The sequence below is a fragment of the Phragmites australis genome, chromosome 16 (assembly GCF_958298935.1).
Source record: "Phragmites australis chromosome 16, lpPhrAust1.1, whole genome shotgun sequence".
NCBI lineage: Eukaryota > Viridiplantae > Streptophyta > Magnoliopsida > Poales > Poaceae > Phragmites > Phragmites australis.
Genome location: NC_084936.1, coordinates 29,216,601 through 29,243,205, shown reverse-complemented (window position 1 = coordinate 29,243,205; position 26,605 = coordinate 29,216,601). Strand labels below are relative to the sequence as shown.

At 45.4% G+C, this 26,605-nt stretch overlaps 3 protein-coding genes and 2 long non-coding RNA genes across 7 annotated transcripts; 2 read left to right on the top strand and 3 right to left on the bottom strand.

Annotated features, from left to right (window-relative positions):
* Positions 1-3,940: 3,940 nt before the first annotated feature.
* On the bottom strand, positions 3,941-4,859 carry LOC133896150 (uncharacterized). The gene has a single exon (XM_062336672.1). It carries the CDS (start codon positions 4,791-4,793, stop codon positions 4,062-4,064), a length of 732 nt encoding a protein of 243 aa, XP_062192656.1. The 5' UTR covers positions 4,794-4,859; the 3' UTR covers positions 3,941-4,061.
* Positions 4,860-6,687: 1,828 nt separating this feature from the next.
* On the top strand, positions 6,688-7,492 carry LOC133895887 (uncharacterized). Of its 2 annotated transcripts, none has more exons than XR_009905670.1 (2): positions 6,688-6,903; positions 7,249-7,492. It is a non-coding gene; the product is annotated as an uncharacterized LOC133895887 (long non-coding RNA). The 2 variants fall into 2 exon arrangements; XR_009905671.1 differs by having other exon boundaries at positions 6,688-6,914.
* A 6,109-nt stretch (positions 7,493-13,601) lies between these two features.
* Positions 13,602-14,406, top strand: LOC133895907 (uncharacterized). 2 transcript variants are annotated; one of them, XR_009905673.1, is made up of 2 exons: positions 13,602-13,817; positions 14,163-14,406. It is a non-coding gene; the product is annotated as an uncharacterized LOC133895907 (long non-coding RNA). The 2 variants fall into 2 exon arrangements; XR_009905674.1 differs by having other exon boundaries at positions 13,602-13,828.
* Positions 14,407-15,625: 1,219 nt separating this feature from the next.
* LOC133896131 (uncharacterized) lies at positions 15,626-16,648 on the bottom strand. Its single transcript, XM_062336650.1, has one exon. The coding sequence runs from the start codon at positions 16,485-16,487 to the stop codon at positions 15,768-15,770; it is 720 nt and encodes a 239-aa protein (XP_062192634.1). The 5' UTR covers positions 16,488-16,648; the 3' UTR covers positions 15,626-15,767.
* A 5,807-nt stretch (positions 16,649-22,455) lies between these two features.
* On the bottom strand, positions 22,456-23,232 carry LOC133896295 (uncharacterized). The gene has a single exon (XM_062336869.1). It carries the CDS (start codon positions 23,195-23,197, stop codon positions 22,481-22,483), a length of 717 nt encoding a protein of 238 aa, XP_062192853.1. The 5' UTR covers positions 23,198-23,232; the 3' UTR covers positions 22,456-22,480.
* Between the last annotated feature and the right edge of the window lie 3,373 nt (positions 23,233-26,605).

The window sequence follows — 26,605 nt, the reverse complement described above, 5'->3', positions numbered from 1 at the left end:
AAGCTCCAAGGGTGGAGCTAGCCGGCCAGGGATCGATCCTTGGTCTCTGCAGGTCTCAAAGAAGGCCGGAGATGCTTGCCCCTTATAGAGAAGAAAGAAAAAAGAAAAAAAAAAGAGGCCTCGAAGACACTGCATATTCAGAGGATCCGCTAGGAGCTACTTGGCCAAGACTCCACCGTGCCGATTGGCACAGCTTCCAGCTAGGCCCCATAGGCCCACGTCGACTCTGTGCATTGCTTCATGGCTATGTAATCCAAGATATCAACAAGATGTTCACGCATGGAAACCTAGCATTGCCGAGGATGTGGACTTTATCCGGAGAGTGAAAAGAGAATTATATCGAGGCCCTGTCGCACAAGGAAGGCACCTAGAGATAATATATGGAAGGTGGAGAAGGAACTCCAACTGAACCGGAGGCCAACAAAGGAAATAGATATCTAGGATAATCATCCCACTCGGTCATGGAACCGTCATAGCCTGGAAGACGAGTGCCAACACAATTCAGTCAGTATAATTGTAACACCCCGGGGACCAAAACAAGCCCGGAGGGTCACTAAGGCCAACCTACAAAATCTGCCGAAAGCTGCGGGAAAATTTCAGCAGCACCTCCCCTAAAAGTGGAGGTATAACAGGCAACAACACCAGACAGAACAGATATAGAATATCACACTAGCAAAACAAAGATCCTAGCAACGAGGTACAAGCCTCGACCAAACAACTGAACCACCATCAAACTCATTATATACATTACAGGGCAAAAGACAAAATCTAACAGAGCATCAAGTTTATCCCAAGAGAGAAGGTAAACGTGCAGGCGACGTGTAGCTACCCATCCCGCAAGCGATTGACACCTCAAAGGAACCTGGAAAGAAAACACGGGTGAGATTCAAAAATCTCAGCAAGTGAAAGGTACTTTGCAAAAGCTATTAGCCACAGATGAATGTGCTAACAATTCTAAATAGAAACTAGTAATGAAACAGACCGCCAACACTAGGAGAAACAATTATGACTAAGCAAGTCCAACGATAACATTAATCATTTAACATTCGGTTGGTATAAGCCTTCAGAGCCGCATATATATCTATATACAAGCTAATTAAAGGAAATAAGATTTGATGCAAATAACCCATTGAATTTCATAAGAAGACATAACCATGCATATGACATGCTCTCCTCACCCTTACCCCTCCTCGGGTAACGTAAGGGTGTGCACCGTACCCATCCTCGGGTAACATACGGTACTGTACCGGTACGGTCGCGGCCAGAAGACGACGACAAACTTCCAATGCATGAGATGTATATGTATGACGTGCTTCAAGCATAACTATCATAACTCCCGGAATATGCTTGAGACTTCGAAATTAAACATTGCTTAAAACAATAATGAACAACTGCATAATGGCATATCGTGCTTACTGCACTTCTTAAATCAATCATCGAGTAAACTTCTGGAAACGTAAACAACTTAGTAACCATCTCATCATCAGTTATTTAGATTCGATGAATGCATTGTAATTAAGGAATGTAGGCAATCCAATAAGAGGTTAAAGCGTAGCCATTCACTACAATCACTTGCCTTTACCGATGATGAAGCCGGGCACTAGTCGTGACGTGAGGTCGCACCACCTGAACAAACATACCATTAATACAAAGATGCCACAACGACGGAAAAGAAGAGGACACACGCTAATACGCCAAAAGCACCTAAGCCAATTCCCGAAAAAGAATAACGTCAATGCCATCCATACGCCTATATTTCAGAAAACTATACAGAAAACTGTATCACATGAAGTGATACACTATTTCCAATTCAGAGTTGAACCAAAGCTCTCACTAATTAGATTTTGCTCCGATGAACGAAAAGAATACTTCGACTCGGATATCGTATCTTCGAATCAATAACAATTATCGAAACGAAACAGACTATTGATCACATGAAATAATACGACAGGAATTGATTGATTTGATTTAAATCAAACCACAATCGTCCAGAAATTACCGAAAAATCGCCTTCGAAAGATTGACGACGAATCCGACGAAAATCCGAAATTTCCAACTTTTCCTTTTTTTTTCTTCTTTTTCTTTTTTCCTTTTCTTCCTGGCTTCCTTCTCCCGCGTTGCTTGCTTGCTTCTTCTGTGCAGCAACTAGCAGCAACACGGAGTTAGCAACCACGGCGGCGCACGGCAGCAACGCAGCAGCACAGCGCGACGGCGGCTCGGCAACGCGCGGCGCGCGCAGCAGGCGCGGCGGCGCTCGGCGAGGCGCAGGGAGCAGCAGCACGGGGGCGCAGGCAGGCCGGCGCGGCAGGAGCTCGGCGCAGAGCACGGCGACGAGCTCGGGCGCGCGACACACCGAGAGAGAGAGAGACGCAAGAGAGAGAAAGAAAAAGAACAGGGCGCTCGAAGTGTCTGGATGGATCGGGTTGAGGACCGATCCATCCGATGCTTATCCTTTTTTTTATTTTATTTTTTCAAAACAACGAACGGTCTAAATTTATTGGACTTGCTACGGGTCACAAAGTGCCTGGAACGGACATATGAATAGCAAAATGGGTTCGTCTCGACGAGATGAACGCAACCACGGTCTCCGATCGTCCATACGAGCCACGGATCACAAAGTCAATATTTGGTCAACTCTCTCTTCTTCTTTTTCTCAAAATAAATTGGTATTACAATAATCACAGAGGAACTCATCAAACAAACAAGCGATCCAAAGCAGCCGAGCAATCTAGGACATGATCACTTTAATATTTATCCCAGGTTCCTCACCTCCATGGTACCACGCTGGCAGATAGAACAGGTTGGGATCCATCAAATCCTGAAGTACCGGTGTGATGGACCACTCCGACGGAATCGACATGCTGAGCAGCTGGCTAGCTGCAGCACCTTGCTGAATCAAACAACAGGCAAACAAATCAAAATCACAGATCACCTGGAGCAAATCATGAATTAACACAACAGGAAAACCCATCAGTACTACTGTTCTATCACTACCTTCTTGGTACCAGCAGGCTCGGTTGCATCCGTCGCCTTGGATTGTGAATCCAGCGACAACAAATCAATGAATCAAGGCATCACGACGACGTAGTATGATCCAGAGCTTGCAACCAACATATAAAGGCTAACAGTAGTAAAAACACATCGATTTGTACAAGACAAACAAACGAGCCGGCTAGGACAGACAAGAGCACCACACAAGGGGCCAACCAGCTGGCCTGGTGGCGGCGTTTTTTTATTGACGTGGATAGCGCAAGAAGCTTCAAATGCGACCGTCCATTTCATTTCCAGATGCTGTCTACTATGGTTTGAGACCTGGCAGCAGCATATGGAATCTGTTGCATGACCCAAGTGTGTTCTGTTTTTTTCTTAAGTCCAGTAGCTATCCTCTCAATGAGCTATCACATTGTCATGTCCAAGATACTTGCAGCAAGAATCGACAGGTTAGTTTACTCAACTGATGAATCTTGACATAATTGCATGCTCAAGACATTATCTAGTGGAGTTGTTGACCAAGTATTATTGGTGACACGCGTGTAATCGAGCTGTTGTGCAGTTCTTAATTTGAATAGATATTCTGTTCAGCGCAATTCATGCTACTTACACGCTTAACCTCGTGTGTTGGAGTTGACTTGTTTTAGTTATGGGTAGCAGGATCCACTGCACAAGGATCCTTTGCTTGTTGCTGAGGCAACACATGGCATCTGCATAACATGCCCATCTAATAGTAAAGCATTTCAAAGATCAACTTGAACAATGAACCGCTTCGTTAAATGTCAGTAATTATGAGCATCTTCTGGGCATTCTTTTGTCGAAAAAGAAAATTAACTGAACTGTTAAAACTTCATAACATGATTACTTGATGCCAAAAAAAGGCGATTGTATCATGGACATTCATAAACAGTGCAGTTGACAACAGAAAATTAACCAAAAAAACGTGACTTTCTTTTCTGTAATTTTCTGTACAGTTGCTCAATTGCATATTGCAAAATTGTATGACGATCAGCAGATCCTCTAAAAGGAGGACACCAATTACAAGGGGTCGGGGTTGGCGTACGATCTATCTACAAACTGAGAATGTTGAGGAGAGAAACTCTGCTCTGGATCAATTTCCTGAACAAAGTCTCTACTCCGCTCTCTAGATCAACAACGCCCAACTCCAACTCCTGCAATTGCTCCTCCTCGCATGTGACTCTTCTTTTATGGAATGTTTTGGAGACAAGGGACCATTTGCTAGAACTTGGGGTCGCAATTTGCTTCGACAGAAGATATGACAAGGATTCAAACACGGAGATTGCAATCTCTCTGGCTTCAGCCAACTGCTTGACCACCCTGCAGCTCTCCTGATCAACTGAAGTAGGCTTCTTGCTGATCTTCTTGAACTGTTTCTGTGTCTTCTTAACCAAGCGAACGTAAGACTGGATCTTGGCTTGAAGAGCTGAGTCGTCTCCTCTCTTGATAACCAGCTGCATCTCTTGGATGCTTGTCTTGAGCTCGGAAAAGCTCTCTTGCATTGTGTTGCAGAGATCGAGCAAGACAAGAGAGCGCTCTAGCTCTTGCTCCACTGCTTTCCTTTGCCGTGGCCGGCAAATGGTAGCTTGGCCGCTGGGCGAGCACATCATCTCCTCAATGTTGTTGTGCACTCCTCCAAGCCTCCTGATACCATCGACCATCGTCTCGATGGTAGCAGAAGGCGAAGAGATGGTTGCCTTCAGCCTTTGCAGCTGTTCTTCTATGTCGATTTCATCTGAGCGATGACTGGAAGGCAAACTCGCAGATCTGAGAATGGAAGCCATGGTTGCAATGGGACCTGTAGTGTTTTCCTTTTTTTTCTTTGGAAATTGGAAACAGAGATGAAGAGAATGGAGAGAAACCGAGTTGGTGTCGATCCGGTTATGGATTGCCTGTATATATAGCCAAAGAAGCTAAAACAATGGCGTCGCAGACCCGTCCGACAAGAAGAATCTTAACGATGATGAAGTGCTGTGCTGCTGCGACATAGCCACCCATCTCCACGGCGGGTTGATGCTTTGTGTATGTTCACCCAGAGCAAAAGGAATCTCTGAAGGTGACCTTATGAAGCTGTCAGTGTGTCATGTCCCAATTATCAGCAGCAACTCGTCTGCACGAGTGTGTAGTTTAATGTCAGATCTGGATCATGAGATCGGTGAGCATGCAATGAAACTCGAGAAAAGGAGCTGTTATCTGGTTCTCATCACTACTAGTCTGTCTCTGATGCACAACTTCCTAGTGCAATAGGTCTTGCCATGTTCCAACTCTTGGCAGCAAGAATCAGCAAGGCAGCTTACTCTAGGGCTGGACCTTGCCATGCATGCATGCTCTAACACTTCTTTAATGGAGGTTGCTAACCGAATAGTGTTGGTGAACTACCACTTGTGTTTTTTTGAATCTTGATATCAATGATGAATTTGAAATTGAACTTTTGCAGGTTTAATTAAACATTATGTGTACTAGATGCATGATTTTTTATGATTTTTTTAAACATTGCAACATGTTGCAGGTTTATTTTATTTTCGCTAATATGGACCCCGAACCCCTGGTCACCAACAAATATCACAAAACAAAATATCAAAATCTCTAGAAACTCATGCAATAACATGCAAAAATTGTAGATAATCGTAGAAAAATGTCTTATAAATGTAGAGAAAAATAAATGGAACTGCACCATTTATTTTGGTGGGGGCGTTGTATAACTATGTAGATTAATCAAATATATTATACGTATTACAGTTGCGTAATGAATACAACTGTTTTTCAATAATACATATTAGAAATGTATAGCAAACAGAAATGTGTTTCCAAATCTACTAATGCAATTGCATGAAATTCATCTAATCAAGTAAATGAGGGAGGCAACACATGGGTATGCAAAAGTAGTGATGTGGACAACAGAAATGGACCAAAACTCTTGTTTTTGTTTCTCATTTGACTAATTTTCTGTACACTTCATGTATACATCAACAAAAATGTTTCACTGATCAACCAATCCTCTAAAAGGCGGATGCTAACAGCAAGAGATTAAAGTTGGCATATGATCAGTCTACAAGTTAGGAGAAACTCTCAAGATAAACAATGCCCAACTCCAACACCTGCAATTGTTCCTCGCACACAAGTCTTCTCTGGAATGTGTAATACCGAATTTTTGAAGGAAAGAAATGAAAGGAATTTGACCGAATTTTGACTTTTTGATCCGTTGCTCGTATGGCCGATCGGAGACCGCGGTTGCGTTCATCTCGTCGAGACGAACCCATTTTGCTATTCATATGTCCGTTCCGAGCACTCTGGGGCCCGTAGCGAGTCCAATAATTCTAGACTGTTCGTTGTTTTGAAAAAAATAATAATAAAAAAGAGGGGATAAGTGCTGGATGGATCGACTCTTCACGTCGTGTGCCGTCTCGCTCTCTCGCGAACACTCTCTCTCTCTCTCGTTTCTCTCTCTCCCGCCGCCGAATACTGCTGCCGCGCCGGCCGCCTGCTCCGGCCGCCGCAGCCCGCCGCCGTGCCCCTGCCGCCGCCGCCGCGCCACCGGTCGCCGCCGCAGCTCAGCCGCCGGCCGACCGCCTGCTCCGGCCGCCGTGCGCCGTGCCAGCTGCGCCGCCGCGCCCCTGCTGCGTCGCCGTGCGCGCGCGCCGCTGCGCCGCGCCCGCCGCCGCCGCCACCGCCGGCCACCGCCGGCTGCCTCCCCCTCTCTCCCTCTGTGTTGCCGTGATAGCCCAGCCGGCCGAAGCAAGCGACACAGAGGAAGAAGCCAGGAAGAAGAAGAAGGAAGAAAAGGAAAGAAAAGAAAGAGAGAAAAGAAAAGAAAAAAGAAAGAAAAGGAAAAAAAAAAGAGGAAAAAGTTGGAAATTTCGGAATTTCATTGGATTCATCGTCAAACTTTCGAAGGTGAATTCTCGGTAATTTCTGAACATTTGTAGTTGGATTAAATCAAATCAAACAATTCCTGTCGTATCATTTCATGTGATCAATAGTCTGATTCGTTTTGATAATCGTTGTTGATTCGAAGATACGACATCTGAGTCGAAGTATTCAATTAATCGAAGCCAAGTATAATTAGTAAGAATTTTGGTTCGACTCTGAATTGGAAATAGAGTATCATTTCTTGTGATACAGTTCTCTATTCAGTTGTCCGGAATATAGGCGAAGACGCGACGTTTTCAAGCGTAGAGTTGACACTTCATATTTTATGTGTTTTAAATGTGCTTTAGTTCTAATAGTATGCCTGTACAGGTGGTACTATTTCCGGACGTTCTTGATCGAATTTTCTTCATCGTCGGTAAAGGCAAGTGAATGTATTGTATGACTATGCTTTAACCTAATATTGGGTTGCCTACATTCTTTAATTACAGTGCATTCATCTAATCTGAATGACTGATTCTGGGCTGAGTACTATGTTGTTTACGTTTCCAGAAGTTTACTCGATGATTGATTTATGAAGTGCAGTAGGCACGATATGCCATTCTGCAGTTGTTCACTAGTGTTGTATGCAATGTTTTTTTGAAGTCTCAAGCATATTCCGGAAGTTATGTTGGTTATGCTTGAAGCACGTCATACATATACGTCTCATGCATTGGAAGTTTGTCGTCGTCTTCTGGCCGCGACCGTACCGGTACAGTACCGTATGTCACCCGAGGAGGGGTACGGTGCACACCCTTACGTTACCCGAGGAGGGGTAAGGGTGAGGAGAGCATGTCATGTGCATGGTTATGTCTTCTTGTGAAATTCAATGAATTATTCATATCAAATCTTATTTCCTTTAGTTAGCGTGTATATAGATATATATGCGGCTCTGAAGGCTTATACCAACCGAATGTTAAAATGTTTAATGTTATCGTTGGACTTGCTTAGTCATAATTGTTTCTCCTAGTGTTGGCGGTGTATTTCATTACTAGTTTCTATTTAGAATTGTTAGCACATTCAACTGTGGCTATATAGCTTTTTGTTAAAGTACCTTTCACTTGCTGAGATTTTCGAATCTCACCCGTGTTTTCTTTACAGGTATGTTTAGATGTTGACGTGCATTTTGGGGATGGATCTCGGTAGCTGCACACACTAACTTATCACGATGTCGATAGCTCAATCGGTGTATACAAGTGGTGTGTCTGATGGTCCGTCGTTTGTTTTTGTTTATGTTGTGGTACGACGCTGGTAGCGTCGTGGCGGACTCTATATATATGCTGGTTATATCTGTTCCTGCCTGCCTGTGATATTTTTTTGGTCAGTTATACCTCTCTATAGAGGAAATACTGCCAAAATTTCTTTTTTTTTTAATAAATAGGCTTGGTTGTAAAGTAGGGTGTTACAGCTTGGTATCAGAGCCTAGGCTTTAGGTCCTAGGTAATTGAATGATGAACCTGACACACTTGCACAAATAGAATGGGTATGGGATGCATTGCATTGCATACGTCTCGTTTATCTTTGTTTGCTTATGTTCACTACCTCAGATAAGTACTATTGAAGTTGTTTGTTTGATTGTCCATATATTCCTTAGTGTTTTATCGTTGATATATATTGTTAAGTTGTTGGAGTCAGTTCCGTTGGAATGGTGTTTTTGTCAGGGCGTTAAAATAGTTACCTTGGTCATTAGAACCTGAGAAGCCTCAGAGGATCAATAGCATGACTGTTGTATGGCACTGCAGATGGGTTAAGTGGAGGGCCCCCATGATGCCTTTTCTGCATTGCTAGGTGAGGTTGACCAAGAGTTAGGTTTGCGATCCAACTATCCACATACAGACCGAATGTTTTGGGTACGAGATGGACTGGCCCCCATATCGTTGACCCTAACTATTCGTTCTCGGAATGTCGGAGAAATGGATCGATGTGTGCCTTACCATAGAAGATAAGGTGATAATGTTTTCAACCTAAACATTAGAATGGTGTAGGATTTTTTTTTTCCCCCATGGAGTCGGGGCGATCTTTTGCCGATTGAGTGAAGATGTGTTGATAGTGAGATCCTAATAGGGTTCTGGGAGTTTTTCTAATCTTTTGCTAGACTTGTACCCTAGTTGTTGATGTTTGAGGGTTAGTTAACACCTCGTGTTTAAGTTGAAATGTTTACATATCTTATGTGTCAGTTTCTTTAATATCTGAGAATAATCTTTTGTGGTTGGAATATCTATGCATGTTTTGAAATGATTATTTGAGGTAGTTATTTTGGTTAAGTTAGCCTTTGTGGAATAGTCCACTGGCTATGGGAGTTGGAGATATCGATTGCGTTGAAACAACTGATTTGTATCGAAGTGATGCTAATGGAGCGACACCTTCCTTAAGGATGCATCAGTTGTTTCAAACCTGTTTTATGAGGTTTCACGATTGGAATACCTAAGGTTGGCTCTTGCGGGGCTGAGGTAGAGATTTTGGTTGAAACGTGTTATGTTTCTGATATCGCTTAGCTAAACCTGTCGTTTGCTTTGAAGCTTGAAGCCAAGAATATACTTGGATTGTAGGAGCATTGTCGTTGTCAGGGGTTTGTTGAATAGTCTGTGACCTATAACGTTATGATAGGATGCTAAGTTGGCTTGTCACCATGGGAGCATTATCAATTGAACTAGTGAATTTTGCTCGTTGAAGTGAATGTTGAAATTTAAGGTCGCCTGAACTTTTCCTGACCTAATTACCGAAGGTGTTGTTAGGGCTTGTCGTGGTGTTTTTTTTTGACAGATTTTTAACATGATCCGTTCTAGAACTTTGTTTCTTGTTGGCTCTTGTGGAGTGAATGAAGTTAAAGAAGTAATTGACTAGTTTCTGACTTGAAAGTTTTGGATTTCTGTTGGTGACCCAGTTTTCTCTAAGGACGGAGATTTGATTGAGAGATGTCTGAGTAGGTTTACATGCTAGAAGTTTGTCTCTATTGGGAGTAAGTCTATCCAAACCCTGGTTCAAGGGAAGAGTGGGGTTCATTCCGAAATTTAAGTGCTGAGATTAGAGTTATGTTTAGGAGCTAAGGGTTGCTCCTCTGTTTAAAGGAGTGTTGTGAAAGAGGATGAACTATTGGGGTGTATCTCCGTAGTTTTGTTGCTGTTAAGGAGAGGGTATGCCTTCTAAGGACCTGGAGAGAAGCATTGTATGCTAACGCTCAACCCGTTGACAGTAAACTGGTGTTGCGAATGGTGCTTGCTAAACTAAATTTGTAAAATAATTAAATTGGAGTTGGATTAACAGGGTTGAGTTTGCAGAAGTCATATTTTCAACCCTCTCCATGAGCATTCTGCAAGTGATCATCTTGTCGGTTAGATTAACCGATGTCTTTTCAACTTTTGAGGAGGATATGTTTTTGCATGCAATTTTACTTTGAAGAAGTTGTGGCGTGGTTACCGATAATATGACTGGCCTGGGAATGTGAGCAAGATGTGAAGTTCTTTAGTATGCCAGTTTGGCATGTTTCTGAATGTACCGATCAACACAGCTTATCTATTGGTGCAATTGCCTTTGGATGGAAGTGTTTTGGTATTCAAGATGGAAAGTGCAAGTCTAAACTTGTACCATGAAGGACAAGTTGTTAGATGTTTAGAAGGGTTGAATTAGGCAAGTGGTTGTAATCTCCTGATCACCCCTTCTAGACTTGATGATACATCGAGATGAGAATGACCAACTGGAGGTTTATATCTTAACGTTGTGACTGTCTCTTGTGTAGATCTACCTACACGTATTTTTTTGGAGTTAGTGATGTTGGTAGAAGAGGTGAAGTGTTGATGTTTCTTTAATCTTGAACCATAAAGGTTTTAAATTGATCCTCCCTGTGAAGGAGTTGAAGTTGAAGCGAAGAAGGTTTATATTCTTATTGGGGGTTTCGACCCGAGTTTGTGGAGTTAGCCAATAATATTTTTGGTGTGATTGCATCCACCAAAAAGGATATTTCTGGCAACTAATGCCTTGGTTTTAGAACTAGTCGAAGAGATTGTCTCATAAATGGCTGGTATAGTATTAGCAGAAATATTGTATGTTCTTGGATTCGTTTTCCCTTCTAAGAGTGAGAAGGCAACAAAATGTTAAAGACCGTCCAATGTAACCGAGATTCGGAGTTTACTTGGATTCGTTGGCCATTACCGACATTTTATACAAGGTTTTTCTTTTATTGCAAAGTCTATGATTAGACTTACTGAAAAGTGTGTTCCATCTGTATGGACTGATGAATGTGAGAACAATTTCCAAACATTAAAGAATAAGTTGGTGAACGCTCCTATTTTAGCTTTGCCCGAGTGTGGTAAGCGTTTCACAGTTTACACTGATGCTTCTCGGATTGGACTTGGCTGGGTGCTTATACAAGAAGGTCGGGTAATTGCATATGCTTCCAGACAATTGAAAACTCATGAACAGAATTATCCCACTTATGACTTAGAATTGGCTGCAGTGGTTTTTGCCTTGAAGAGTTGGAGGCATTACCTGTATGGTGGGTCATGTGATATTTTCACTGATCATAAAGAGTCTCGAGTATATTTTCACTCAAAGAGATCTGAATTTGAGACAACGAAGATGGTTAGAATTAATCAAAAACTATGATCTGACAATTCAGTATCATCCCGGAAAGGCAAATATGGTAGCTGACGCCTTAGCAGAACAGGTGTACCTAAAGCAATAATGTCTTTACATTCGGATTTGGATCGGAAGGGGATATCTTTTTGCTTTGCTGGCACTGTGCAGATAGAAACTCAAATGATCATCCAATCTGCTATACCTGAGTGTGTACGTGAAGCTCAACAATATAATTGTCTTCTTTTAGAAGTTCGAAAGAGGACTTCGATGAAAAAAATTCAAAGGAATTTACCATTGATGAGAATGGTGCAATACGCTCTAGAGGACGTCTCTGTGTACCACAGAAGGCAGATGTGAAAATGGATATATTGAGAGAAGCTCACCGGACTCCTTATACAATTCATCCGGGTGGAACCAAAATGTATCGAGACCTAAAACAAAATTTTTGGTGGAAAAGGATGAAAGTGAATATTGCTAAGTATGTTGCAGCTTGTGGTGTCTGCCAACAAGTAAAGGCTGAGCATAAAAGACCCGCAAGATTAATGCAATCCTTATAAATTCCAGAATGGAAATGGGAACATATCACTATGGACTTTGTTGTTGGGCTGTCTCATTCACCTTGAGGCAGAGATGCTATTTGGGTTGTCGTGGATAGGCTTACAAAAATCTGCACATTTCATTCCAATGAAGACAACTAGTTCGGCACATGATTTGGTTCCCTTGTATATCAGGGAAATAGTGAGGTTGCATGATGTGCCAAAACCGATCATTTCAGATCGGGATTCTAAATTTGTATCCCAGTTTTAGCAGAGTTTGCTTATAATAATAGCTATCAAGCTAGTATTCGGATGGTTCCCTTTGATGCCTTGTATGGTCGAAGGTGTGTTTCCCCTTTGTGTTGGGATTCCGTTGGAAAGAGATCACTACTTGGTCCAAATTTGGTCCAGCAAACCTTAGAGAAGGTGTACCAAATACATCAGAACTTGTTGACTGCTCAGAGTCGATAGAAGAGCTATGCAGATATTCAGAGACGAGACTTAGAATTTTCAGTTGGTAACTATGTTCTTCTCAGAGTGTCGTTAACTAAAGGTGTTGTACGTTTTGGTATCTCTGGGAAGCTTAATCCGAGGTACATTAGTCCATTTCTAATCACAGACCGAGTAGGCAGTTTGGCATACCGTCTTGATTTACCAGACTCAATGAGTGGAGTACATAATGTCTTCCATGTTCTATGTTAAGAAAATATCTGAGAGACCCTGAGCATAAAATTGATGTTGAATCAATTACGATAGAGAAAGATCTGACCGTAAAGTGCCACCCAGTACGTATTCTGGATTCCTCAGAGCGAGTTATGAGGAGGAGGACTATCAAGTTTGTGAGAGTCCTTTGGACAAATCAAACAGAACGAAAAGTTACTTGGGAACTTGAAGAACGAATGCGCAAGGAGTATCCTGAGCTCCTTGAGACTGGTGAGTCATAAGTTTTGAAATATTTTACCTCTATTCCATAGTTGCTATGAAAGCGGCAGAATTCGAGGACGAATTCCTTTAAGGGGGGGAGAATGTAATACCGAATTTTTGAAGGAAAGAAATGAAAGGAATTTGACCGAATTTTGACTTTTTGATCCGTTGCTCGTATGGCCGATCGGAGACCGCGGTTGCGTTCATCTCGTCGAGACGAACCCATTTTGCTATTCATATGTCCGTTCCGAGCACTCTGGGGCCCGTAGCGAGCCCAATAAATCTAGACCGTTCGTTGTTTTGAAGAAAAAAAATAATAAAAAAGAGGGGATAAGTGCTGGATGGATCGGTCCTCAACCCGATCCATCCAGACTCTTCACGTCATGTGCCGTCTCGCTCTCTCGCGAACACTCTCTCTCTCTCTCTCTCGTTTCTCTCTCTCCCGCCGTCGAATACTGCTGCCGCGCCGGCCGCCTGCTCCGGCCGCCGCAGCCCGCCGCCGTGCCCCTGCCGCCGCCGCAGCTCAGCCGCCGGCCGACCGCCTGCTCCGGCCGCCGTGCGCCGTGCCAGCTGCGCCGCCGCGCCCCTGCTGCGTCGCCGTGCGCGCGCGCCGCTGCGCCGCGCCCGCCGCCGCCGCCACCGCCGGCCACCGCCGGCTGCCTCCCCCTCTCTCCCTCTGTGTTGCCGTGATAGCCCAGCCGGCCGAAGCAAGCGACACAGAGGAAGAAGCCAGGAAGAAGAAGAAGGAAGAAAAGGAAAGAAAAGAAAGAGAGAAAAGAAAAGAAAAAAGAAAGAAAAGGAAAAAAAAAAAGAGGAAAAAGTTGGAAATTTCGGAATTTCATTGGATTCATCGTCAAACTTTCGAAGGTGAATTCTCGGTAATTTCTGAACATTTGTAGTTGGATTAAATCAAATCAAACAATTCCTGTCGTATCATTTCATGTGATCAATAGTCTGATTCGTTTTGATAATCGTTGTTGATTCGAAGATACGACATCTGAGTCGAAGTATTCAATTAATCGAAGCCAAGTATAATTAGTAAGAATTTTGGTTCGACTCTGAATTGGAAATAGAGTATCATTTCTTGTGATACAGTTCTCTATTCAGTTGTCCGGAATATAGGCGAAGACGCGACGTTTTCAAGCGTAGAGTTGACACTTCATATTTTATGTGTTTTAAATGTGCTTTAGTTCTAATAGTATGCCTGTACAGGTGGTACTATTTCCGGACGTTCTTGATCGAATTTTCTTCATCGTCGGTAAAGGCAAGTGAATGTATTGTATGACTATGCTTTAACCTAATATTGGGTTGCCTACATTCTTTAATTACAGTGCATTCATCTAATCTGAATGACTGATTCTGGGCTGAGTACTATGTTGTTTACGTTTCCAGAAGTTTACTCGATGATTGATTTATGAAGTGCAGTAGGCACGATATGCCATTCTGCAGTTGTTCACTAGTGTTGTATGCAATGTTTTTTTGAAGTCTCAAGCATATTCCGGAAGTTATGTTGGTTATGCTTGAAGCACGTCATACATATACGTCTCATGCATTGGAAGTTTGTCGTCGTCTTCTGGCCGCGACCGTACCGGTACAGTACCGTATGTCACCCGAGGAGGGGTACGGTGCACACCCTTACGTTACCCGAGGAGGGGTAAGGGTGAGGAGAGCATGTCATGTGCATGGTTATGTCTTCTTGTGAAATTCAATGAATTATTCATATCAAATCTTATTTCCTTTAGTTAGCGTGTATATAGATATATATGCGGCTCTGAAGGCTTATACCAACCGAATGTTAAAATGTTTAATGTTATCGTTGGACTTGCTTAGTCATAATTGTTTCTCCTAGTGTTGGCGGTGTATTTCATTACTAGTTTCTATTTAGAATTGTTAGCACATTCAACTGTGGCTATATAGCTTTTTGTTAAAGTACCTTTCACTTGCTGAGATTTTCGAATCTCACCCGTGTTTTCTTTACAGGTATGTTTAGATGTTGACGTGCATTTTGGGGATGGATCTCGGTAGCTGCACACACTAACTTATCACGATGTCGATAGCTCAATCGGTGTATACAAGTGGTGTGTCTGATGGTCCGTCGTTTGTTTTTGTTTATGTTGTGGTACGACGCTGGTAGCGTCGTGGCGGACTCTATATATATGCTGGTTATATCTGTTCCTGCCTGCCTGTGATATTTTTTTGGTCAGTTATACCTCTCTATAGAGGAAATACTGCCAAAATTTCTTTTTTTTTTAATAAATAGGCTTGGTTGTAAAGTAGGGTGTTACAGAATGTCTTGGAGACGAGACCACTTGCTAGAACTCGGCGTCGCAATTTGCTTAGACAGGAGATGCAATGTCGATTCAAGCATCGACACAGCGATCTGTCTTGCTTCAGACAACACCTTGACCACCCTGCATCCTTCAATGTCAGAAGCAGCCTTGCTGTTGATCTTCTTGAACTGCTTCTGCGCCTTCTTGGTCAAGCGAGCGTAGGACTGAACCTGGAGTATGAATGTTTGGCTATTCTCACTGCATTTACTCAGCTTACTAGTTACTTCATTGGTGGAAACATGGCGAAATACTTCCCGAAGGGGAGAAAAAGAGAGGGAAGTATTTTAGCCGTTACACAATAAATTTCATTGCAAAAATAAGAACATTGGAATTGACAACAGGAAATGGGCCAAAAGCTTTGCTTCTCAATTGAGTACTTTTCTGTACACTTTCTCTCATATATACATCAAAATTTGTTTCGATAATCAGCAGATCCTCTAAAAGGTGGATGCTAATCACAGGGGGTCAGAGTTGTTGTATGATCTAACTACAAGCTAAGAGCATTCAGAAGAGAAACTCTGCTCTGGATCAATGTCCTGAACAAAGCCTCAACTCCGCTCTCAAGATCAACAATGTCCAACTCCAACACCTGCAATTGCCCCTCCTCGCAAACGACTCTTCTCTTCTGGAATGCTGTGGACACAAGAGACCACTTGCTGGAACTTGGCATGGCAATTTTCTTCAACAGGAGATGCGATGAGGATTCCAGAATGGAGGCGGCAATCACTCTGGCTTCAGACAATATCTTGATCACCCTGAAACTTTCCTGATCAGCTGTAGTGGACTTCTTGCTGATTTTGTTGAATTGTTTCTGCGCCTTCTTGGCCACGCGGATGTAGGACTGGATCTTGGCTTGGACAGCTGTATGATCTCCTCTCTTAAGAACCGACTGCATGTCGAGGATGGTTTCCTTGAGCTCAGAGAAGCTTTCTTGCATAACGCTGCAGAGATCAAGGACGGCGAGGGATTGCTCGAGCTCTTGCTCCACTGCTTTCCTCTGCTGTGTAACTTGGCTGCTGGGTAAGCACACAAGCTCGCCGATGCAGCTGTAGACTTCTCCAAGCTTTCTCAAACCATCGCACATGGTTCCAATGGTCGCAGAGGATGAAGAGGTTGTTGCCTTCAAGCTCTGCAATTGTTCTTCGACGTCGATTTCATTGGAGCGAGGGCTGGAAGGAACACTAGCAGATCTGATGTGGTAAGCCATGGCTGTAGTGGAAGGTGTAGTGGTTTGCTTTTCTCTAGAGACGGAAGAGAAAAGAGCAGAAGAGAAACTGTTGCGATGGTATCACCACAGACATGGCTTGCCTCTATATGTAACAAAACAAGCCAAAGAAGTGGCATCAATGACCTTGTTGACAGCAAGAATCGCATCGATAATGAGGTGCTGTGCTGCTGCAACAAAGCCAGCTATCTCGACGACAAGCTGGTGCCTTTGTTCTTGTTCAACTTCAGAGGCATCTCTAACTACATTAAACTACAGCTTATGAGCAACGTGTCATGTCTCGGTCGACAGCAACAAAATAATCTGCACGAGGTGTAGTTTAATGTTAGATTCAGATCTTGAGATCAGTGAGCAAGCTATGCAACTAGAGTCTAGAGAAGAGCTGTGGCTGAGCTGTGGAAGGAGCAGTTGACTTCATCATTCATGATTCTTCATGTGGCATCGCATCGCTGGCATGTTTCTCCTGCCTACTGTGCTTACAACAGTTAGAATCTGAATTTTGCAATTTCAAGATGATCCACATGCCGTCCAAACTTATTGTTCCAAGTATTGGCAGGATGAATCAGCATGGCAGCTTACTCTAATGCTGGTTACTGTCATATGTGCCATGCGTGTTATTTCATCTGCCTGAAGCTTACTCCAGTGAGAGCAAGATGCACTTTACAAGGATCTTGTGCCTGTTGTTGAGGCACATCTCATGTTTAAAGTAACAGTGGCCATCTCATGGTAAATCTTTGAAATAAAAACTTGAACTGTGTACTGATGAAAATTGCTTCTATATAAAAGCTAGCCAATAATCATGAGTATCTTCTAAGTAAACTGCTTTTTTTCCTGAAGAAATTTCAACTGAACCGCTCCCATTTTACGGCGATTGTTTGTTTTTTTAGCTGTCCTTGTCAGAGCTCCCCGGCAAAACCTAACCGCACAAGTTAGAACACACGCGAATGCTTGGAAGAGAAATTGAGCACCGAGAGGAATTTTTGTGCTGCGTGCAAGCTGCTTTTCTAGACCCTTTCTTGCGCTATATAAAGCAAAGGAAATACAACGTTAACAACCAACGCCCGAGCGATTTTCACGCCGCGCTTGTGCCGCGTCCATCCCCACAACGCACAACGTGCTTCCCGTTCATGGCGCGAGACTTGGACGCCGCGAGCTACTCTCGCCACACCCCAACGGCGCACGCACGACATCCACACAAACCGTGGCCTCATGCATGCGCTAACTATTGACCAAAAAGAACAGCTAACTGAAACAAAAGACCATGCACAAATTTATTTCTAACAAACTCCCCCTAAACTTTGTGCCTAACCTGTGGATATCACACCGAGTTGGTCTCGCAGCTCCTGAAATTTTGCTCGTGGTAGCGCCTTCGTTAGGATGTCCGCGAGTTGCCCTCCTGTGCCGATGAATTCCGGCTTGATTTCACCGCTCTCCACGGCTTCACGAATGAAATGAAAGTTGATTTGAATATGCTTGCTCCTCTCGTGAAACACAGGATTCTTGATGAGGGCTAAGGCAGATTTGTTGTCCACCTTGAGCTCGACACCGTCAGGCTCAGTGTTCCTGAGATCGCCGAGCAGTCGGGCAAGCCAAATGCCCTGACAGGCTGCCGTAGCAGCTGCAATGTACTCCGATTCACATGAAGAGAGAGCCACTACTCTCTGCTTCTGGGACTGCCAGCTTACAAGATTCTTGCCGAGGAAGAACAGCACTCCGGTAGTGCTCTTGCGCGTGTCAACGTCGCCACCCATATCACTGTCACTGTAGCCGATCAGCCCCTTGTCACCTTCCTTCTCATAGCGACAGCCAAACCGAATTGTTCCAGCCACATATCTGATGATTCGCTTTACTGCCGCCAGGTGTTCGTCCGTGGGCCTTTCCATGAAACGGCTCACATACCCAACCGAGAAAGCAAGGTCCGGCCGGGTGTTCACCAAGTACCGTAGACTCCCCACCAAACTCCTGAATTCGGCAACATCAACCAATGGTGCGGTACTCTTCTTGCTGAGTTGCAGTCGGGGCTCCATAGGTGTAGCGCAAGGATTGCATCCCTTCAAACCTGCCTTTTCAACAATCCGTGACGCGTACGCCGCCTGGTTCAAAGTGATCTTGCCGCCGACTTGGTGAACTTCAATGCCCAGATAGAAACTTAGGGGACCGAGATCACTCATCTTAAACTCCGCCTTCATTTGTGCCTTGAAGTTGTTGATCACACCGCCATCACCGCCCACAATCACCAAGTCATCTACATACACACCCACCAGGAGCCGAGCTCCATCACCACCTCACGCATACAAGCCATGTTCCAGTGACTCTGCTTGAACCTGAGATTCTTCATGGTGTGATCAAGCTTGATGTTCCATGCTCTGGGCGCTTGGCGAAGGCCATACAAAGCTTTGTCGAGCCTGTAGACCTTGTCTTCTTGTCCATCAACAACAAAGCCCGGAGGTTGAATGACATACACTTCCTCGGCAAGCTCTCCATTTAAGAAAGCAGACTTAACATCCATGTGATGCACCATCCAATCCTCCTGAGCAGCAATTGCAAGTAAAAGACGTACTGAGTCGAGACGAGCTACAGGAGCAAATACCTCGTCGAAATCCACTCCCGCACGCTGCACGTAGCCCTTTGCCACTAATCTCACTTTGTGCTTCACGATCACTCCATGGGCATCTTTCTTGAGCTTGTACACCCACTTGAGGCCGATTGGTCGATGTCCCAGCGGCAGATCGACTAGCCTCCAAGTGTTGTTTTCTTCGATTGAGGTGATTTCATCGAGCATTGCTCTCCTCCAAGCCTCCTCCAGCTCGGCCTGTGCAAATGTCGCAGGTTCTTCGCCACTCACCATCAGCAGCTCCTCCTGGAGTTCCCGAGTGGCTAGGTCCGGCGCCATGCTCGGGCCCAGCACGTCGTCAATTTTGCGAAAACGGAGGAGATCCAGGTTCATATCCAACAAAAATCATCCACTTGCTCCTGTCGTCAAGTTTCTTTGCATTCGGCGTGGTGACTTTGACATGTGCTACGCACCCAAATGTCCGTAGATGATGCACATCCGGTGTGCTCTCGTTCCACAGCTCGTAGGGAGTCTTGCCGCCGATGCTTTTGGAGGAACACCTGTTCAAGATGTACACTGCAGTGGTAATCGCCTCCCCCCAAAATATACCGGGCAAACCTTTTGCCTTGAGCATGCTTCTCGCCGTCCCGCACACCGTCTGATTTTTCCTTTCGACGACGCCATTTTGAGGTGGCGAGTATGGTGCAGTGAGCTCGCGCCGCACTCCCAATTCGGCGCAGTATTCCTGGAAGTGCCCGGCCGTGAACTCGCCTCCGTGGTCCGTGCGCAGCGCACGGAGTTTTCTGCCACTCTTCCTTTCGGCCGCCGCCTGGATCCGCCGAATGGCATCCGGCGCTTGATCTTTGCTTGAAAGTAGCGCCACCCACATGTAGCGGCTGTAGTCGTCGACGAGGAGGAGGAAGTAGTGGTTGCCACTTGGTGTCGCCGGCGTGATCGGACCACAAAGATCCCCGTGCAGCAGCTTGAGTGGTTCATTGGATCTCCTCAACGTGTGCTGGGGAAAAGGTGTTCGATGATGTTTCCCGGCAAGACATGCCTTGCACAGTTGATCGACTTGCTTCAGTACGGGTAATCCGCGGACCATCTGCTCCTGCCCCATCTTCCGCAACGCGGCGAAGTTCGTGTGCCCGAACCGAGCATGCCACCGCCACGCCTCATCACTGGCGCGCGCTGTCAAACAGACCGGCTGTGCGAGGGTGATGTCGAGCACATATAGCCGGCCTGGACTGCGCGGTATCTTAGCAAGAAGTCGCATTCGTTCATCCCAAATGCGCATGAAGCCTCCTTTGGCGTGGACGTCGAAGCCCGCCTCGTCGAGTTGACCGACGCTAATGATGTTGGCGGAGAGTCGCGGAAGGAAGTAGAAGTTGGCGAGGATGCGGTGCTCACCATTCTTGCAGGTGAATAGCACCGTCCCACATCCCTCGATCCGGACGATGGAGCCATCGCCAAGACGAACGTTGCCGGTGATGCCGGTGTCGAGGTCGGCGAATGCAGTTCTGCACCCGATCATATGATTTGAGGCGCCGGAATCCACAATCCAGCGCCGTGGATCACGATCTGCAACATCATCCAGCGCCGCGTACACCTTCTTCTCCACCAGCTCGACCGTGCGGTGCGATGGAGGTGCCGATCTCTTTCTCCCCCAATTGCCGGCAATGGGGAAAACTTCAAAATCTTGTGGCGCGCTCGATTTCACCTCGGACACGGGCTCCCGGGCAGCTGGTGGCGAGACATCTCGGCCCACCGGTGGAAGCGGATCGATTAAATCCACACTCCCGCCCGTGAGCAAAAGAAGTGTGGGCTCATCATCTTCGGCCACATGGGCCTGCTTCTCCTTCTTGGATTTGCTTCGGCAATCCTTGGCCCAATGGCCCAGCTTGTCGCAGTTGCGGCATTTATCATCTTTGCGAGCTTGCCCGGCGGACGAGCCCTCGAAGCTGCCAGCCCCGCCGCCGCCGTTGCGCCCCTTTCTGCCACGGCGCTTGCCGCGGCCACCAGTGCCACCGCCACTGCGATTGGCCTCCTGATCTCTCTTCTTCTGCCGCTCCAGCCATTCCTCCTCCGTCAAATACAATTTGCCTCCACTGTGCTGGGAGGATGACGCCGAGGACTGCCCCGAGTCCTCTGCCGCCTTAAGTCTTCCTGTGACCTCCTCGAGCGAGAGTGTGGATATATCAAGTAAAGTTTCGATGGAGAGAATGAGTTGCGTGAACCTGGGGCGAGCAACACGAAGATATTTCTCGACGACTCTGTTGGCAGGTTCCGGGTCGCCGAGAGTGGCGAGTTGGTTGACGACCGCCGTGAGCCGCATGGCGAAGTCCTCCACTGTTTCTCCGTCGCGGAAGGCAATTGACTCGTACTCCGCGCGCACCTTCTGAGAGCTAGCCTTGCGGATTCGATCATCACCGACTCGGAGGGTCTTGATGCAATCCCACGCTGCCTTGGCCGACGCTTTGGTCGCCAGTGTGGAGATCATCTCCGGTGGGACTGCGCTGCAAATGGCATCCAACGCCATTCGGTCTTCATGGAGCTCGACGTCGCCCGGATCGATGGCGTCCCACAGGCAGCGTGCCTGCAGCTTGATCTTCATCAGCAACGACCAATCGTTGTAATTCGTCTTCATCAACATCGGGTAGGAAGCCGCTCCGCCAACCTCCTTGAGCACACGCTGGACAACAACCTCGCGACCGCCATCGTCGCGATGTCGAGGTCGTCCTCGTGAGGGCGAGCGCGCACGGTGCCGCCTATGAGGCGACCTTGCACGGGCCAGGTGCGGGAACCAACATTGCTCTGATACCAGTTGTCAGAGCTCCCCGGCAAAACCTAACCGCACAAGTTAGAACACACGCGAATGCTTGGAAGAGAAATTGAGCACCGAGAGGAATTTTTGTGCTGCGCGCAAGCTGCTTTTCTAGACCCTTTCTTGCGCTATATAAAGCAAAGGAAAAACAACGTTAACAACCAACGCCCGAGCGATTTTCACGCCGCGCTTGTGCCGCGTCCATCCCCACGACGCACAACATGCTTCCCGTTCATGGCGCGAGGCTCGGATGCCGCGAGCTACTCTCGCCACGCCCCAACGGCGCACGCACGGCATCCACACAAACCGTGGCCTCATGCATGCGCTAACTATTGACCAAAAAGAACAGCTAACTGAAACAAAAGACCAGGCACAAATTTATTTCTAACAGTCCTCTGTATCAAGTTAGGAAACCAAAAAGAAAAAAGAAACAGTGAAATTGACAGCAGGAAATGGACCCAAAACTTCTCTTTCCAATTGAGTAATTTTCTGTACACTTTCTCTCATATATACATCAAAATTGTTTGGTTGATCAGCAAATCCTATAAAAGGCGGACGCCAATAACAGGAATCAGAGTTGGTTGGTGCCTGATCTTTCTACAAGCTAAGAGTATTCAGAAGAGAAACTCTGCTCTGGATCATTATCCTGAACAAAGTTTCAACTCCGTTCTCAAGGGCCACAATGTCCAACTCCAACGCCTGCAATTGCTCATCCTCGCACACAACTCTTTTCTTCTGGAATGCCTTGGATACAAGAGACCACTTACTAGCACTCGGCACCGCAATCTGCTTCAATAGGAGATGCAATGTCGATTCGAGCACTGCCACAGCGATCTCCCTCGCTTCAGCCAACAGCTTGACCACCCTGCAGCACTCCTTGTCAGAAGCAGCCTTGCTGCTGCTGATCTTCTTGAACTGCTTCTGCGCCTTCTTGGCCAAGCGAGCGTAGGACTGAACCTTGACCTGAACAGCCGCATCGTCTCCTCTCTTGAGAACCAGCTGTGTCTCCATGACGTTTGCCTTAAGCTCCGCCAAGCTCTCTTGCAAAGCGTTGCAGAGGTCGAGCAGGACGAGAGAGAGCTCGAGCTCCTCCTCCACCGCCTTCCTCTGCTGACGCTGGCTGCTGGGCTTGCAAGTGAGCTCGTCGATGCGTCCGTAGATGCTCCCGAGCTTGGTCAGAGCATCAACCATGGCATCGACGGTCGCTGAAGGTGAGCAGACCATTGCCTTCAGACTCTGCAGCTGTTCCTCGATGCTGCTTTTGTTGGAGCGAGGGCTTGAGGGCACGCTCGCGGATCTCTGGTGGCAGGCCATGCTGGAATGGAATGGAAGCTGTGATCAAGCGTCTTTTCGCTGGAAATGGAAGAGAAGGCAAGCTGCTGCGATGATGTCTTCTGGCTTTGGCTTCCCCCTTTATATAACGAAAGATGTTGAAGCAACTGCACAGCTGAACCAGCAGACAACATGAATCATTCTCATGTGAGCTGCAACAGAAGGCCACCCAAGAGGCATCGCTAATGAAGCTTACGAGGCTGTCATGTCTGCATTATTGGCGGCAAACTCACCAGCACGGGTGGAGATTAGCATCACTACATCTGATCCAGATCGGGCTATGGATTAATTAGCATGTAACCTGCCGGTGGAGGATTGAACAGTTAGTTATCGACACCTAACGACACACTGGCTATCTGTAATACCCGAATATTTACAATAATAGGGTGTTGACCGCGGGGTCTATACAAGTGCAAATTTTTTATTTTTATATCCGTTGCCCGTATGGACGATCAGATACTATAGATACGTAGATCTCGTCGAGATGATTCCGTTTCACTATCTAAGCGTCCCATTTGGACACCGGTTAATCCGTAGCGAGGCCAATAAATCTAAATCATTGGTTGGATGAAAATAAAAAAGAAAAAAAAAGAGATAAAGATAAGTTGGATGGGATCGGTCACCACCCCTATCCCATCCGCTCGCCCTCGACGCCACATGTGCCGCCCTCGCCTTAAAACCCTAGCACCACTGCTTGCAGCCACCGGCCGCCACCATCGCCGGCCACCGTCGCCTCCACCAGTGCCGAAGAGCCACCAACTGGCGAAGGCAAAGGGGAGCAGGGAGCCTGCAGCAAAGAGAGAGAGGAAGAAGGAAGGAAGAATAAGAAGAATGAATGAAGGAGGAAGAAAGAAGAATAAGAAGGAAAGAGAAGGGGGATTTTTGGGATTTTCCCCAAATTTATCATCAATTTGCAATCTCCGCTGCAAGGGCAATCCCCTAATTAGTCCCTAGTTGACGGTAGATTTAGTTGGATGGTGTTTTTGTCACCGGAGCTCGGGTTTAGTCTATTTGTTTGGCGTGTAGCGGCGTATATTAAAAATTGAGGTTTTTGGTGTCGGATTTTGGCCATAAGATTCAAGCAAAAGTTGTAGCACATGAAGTAATCTATCCACTGTATAAATTTCATATTTCTTTTGGAGCTTTGGTTATCAACGGCGGTCTGTTGAATGTTTTTGTTCAAAGTGCGTAGACAGGTTAGGTCTTCGGTTTTGTGATGCATGTTACGTCTAGGTGTGGATAGAATTAAAATTTGTAGTCTACGTGAAAATTCTAACCCTCGTTCTATAGAATTTAGAAATGTTAGTTTTTTTTTTTTTTTGCTATGGTCGGCACAGTAGATATTTAGATATGGATTTATAAAGCAACCTTGCTGCCATTGGCTAAACGTCAGTTTTCTGGTAATGCTGTGAGTGTAGGGTTCTTGGGTGTAATAAGCATGTGCCTGTTTTATATGTGTTTCGCGGTTGTTGATGGTGCTGAAAGTGCGCTTGTTCAGGTGGCAGTGCTCCGAATCGTGTTTAGCGTCGTTTCGCCATTGATAAAAGCAAGTAAACGTAACGGTGGTTTGCTGCAAACATAAATTATTATTTTTACTACCTCTACCCTTAAATTTGAGCACACATGATGAACCTAATAATTTGAGTATGGTGAGTTCTGCTCTAGCATGGTTATTACGTTTAATGTTGTTCATAAAGTTAAATTTTAGGGAAGTACTTCTTGTTAGTGAGCCTTCGCACATGAGATGACACATATTTGTTTGTCTTATATATGAGATTGAAGTAGTTATGTTTGTCATATACCACATACCATATGCATAACACTTACATTTAAAATCTATGCTTTCATGATATCTTGCATAGAGTAGGATGATTGCCTATACGATGATATACCACATACCATATGCATAACACTATACTTTTTATTTAGAAAGCAGTACAATGTAAAAACTGACTTTTCGGTACGCAGGGAATATTCATGTCTTGCATTTTCTACTGAATAAAAAGGGTCAATTCATTCTACTGACGAAATCATTTCCTCTTGAAGTGTATGAGGTAGCCACCCAGCAACAATCTCTACGGGTTTTATGTTTTTACTTTCATGCACGCATTTAGTCCTGACGGAGACACTGTCAGGTTCAATGATCTTGAGGTATGAAATTACATACCGATGTATTCTTTTCAATTTCTATACGTGTTCAATGATTAATTCTTTCAATTCTTTAAACGCAGCGCTCTAAACTACGCACAAGTGCATTACAACCTGCAGAAATACATGCCCTTCAAGAACAGATCGTCAGGTTCTTCATGGAACATGTTATCAAACCAAACGGCGAGTTTCATGAACCCATCGTGCTATCGACGCGTGAGAGACCTTCAGATGACACTGTACCTTCTAATAGAGAGTATGCGACAAGAAGAAAGTCTACCAAAAGGCTTGACAACTTATTATATTTCGACAAATGACACAATATTAATGAATGACATCAATTATTATGTATTAATGAATGATATGAATTGCTATGTATTAATGAATGTGTCTTTATTAATTATTGATTTATATTAAATATGTGTCTCATTCTATGCATGTATATTGAGAGGGAGAGAGATATAGAGAGATCGAGGAGAGAGAGAGGGAGAGGAGAGAGAGGGGAGAGAGAGAGACGAAGGGAGGAAAGAGAGAGGAAAAAGAGTCGGCAGTGAGAAGAGGCAAAACACTACTGGCTGAAGGCTACCAGTCGACAGTGATAACCCACTTCACTGCTGGTTCCCCGGGCCAACAGTGATAGTTGGGGACTATCACTGCCCGTTACCCACTGCCGGCTCCAAAACCGGCAGTGAAGGGGGTTTTGGAGCCGGCGGCGAAGCATGTTTCTGTACTAGTGCCACTTCATGGATACTGACAAAGCAGTTCGATTCAATCACAACCATAAACATGCATGACAAATAACACAAGCAGGGAGATAAGAAGATACCATATACACTGCTTATCAACTAGACCAAGATACATAACATGTAGAAAAGCAATAGTAGTAGCTAGCAGGAATAAAAAAAGAATAGTATATATCGTGTTTAATTAGAAGAAGTATAAATAGAATGCGAGCGTCAAGCCCTCAGTCAGTATCTTCCTCCGCCGCCCGGACCATCCACCGCTGTGCAAGCTCGGCAGTAAAATTGTCATTAGTCGACCGTGGCAGCGGCGGATCTCGCCCACACACCTGTTTGTCTGCGATGGCAATCACGTATGTGCGCCGTGTCACGCTCTGGGTGGATGGGCGTGTTCGCACGCGCACCAAGGTGCACCGCCGACATCGCGTCTCGCATGAATGCATGACTATCCTCATCCACTACAACAAGTACTGTCCTTTCCACTTGCCTCATGTGATTTTTT

What these genes read in the sequence shown, in the direction of transcription:
- LOC133896150 (XM_062336672.1), bottom strand. Translation starts at nt 4,793, where the DNA reads ATGGCTTCCATTCTCAGATCTGCGAGTTTGCCTTCCAGTCATCGCTCA.
- LOC133896131 (XM_062336650.1), bottom strand. Translation starts at nt 16,487, where the DNA reads ATGGCTTACCACATCAGATCTGCTAGTGTTCCTTCCAGCCCTCGCTCC.
- LOC133896295 (XM_062336869.1), bottom strand. Translation starts at nt 23,197, where the DNA reads ATGGCCTGCCACCAGAGATCCGCGAGCGTGCCCTCAAGCCCTCGCTCC.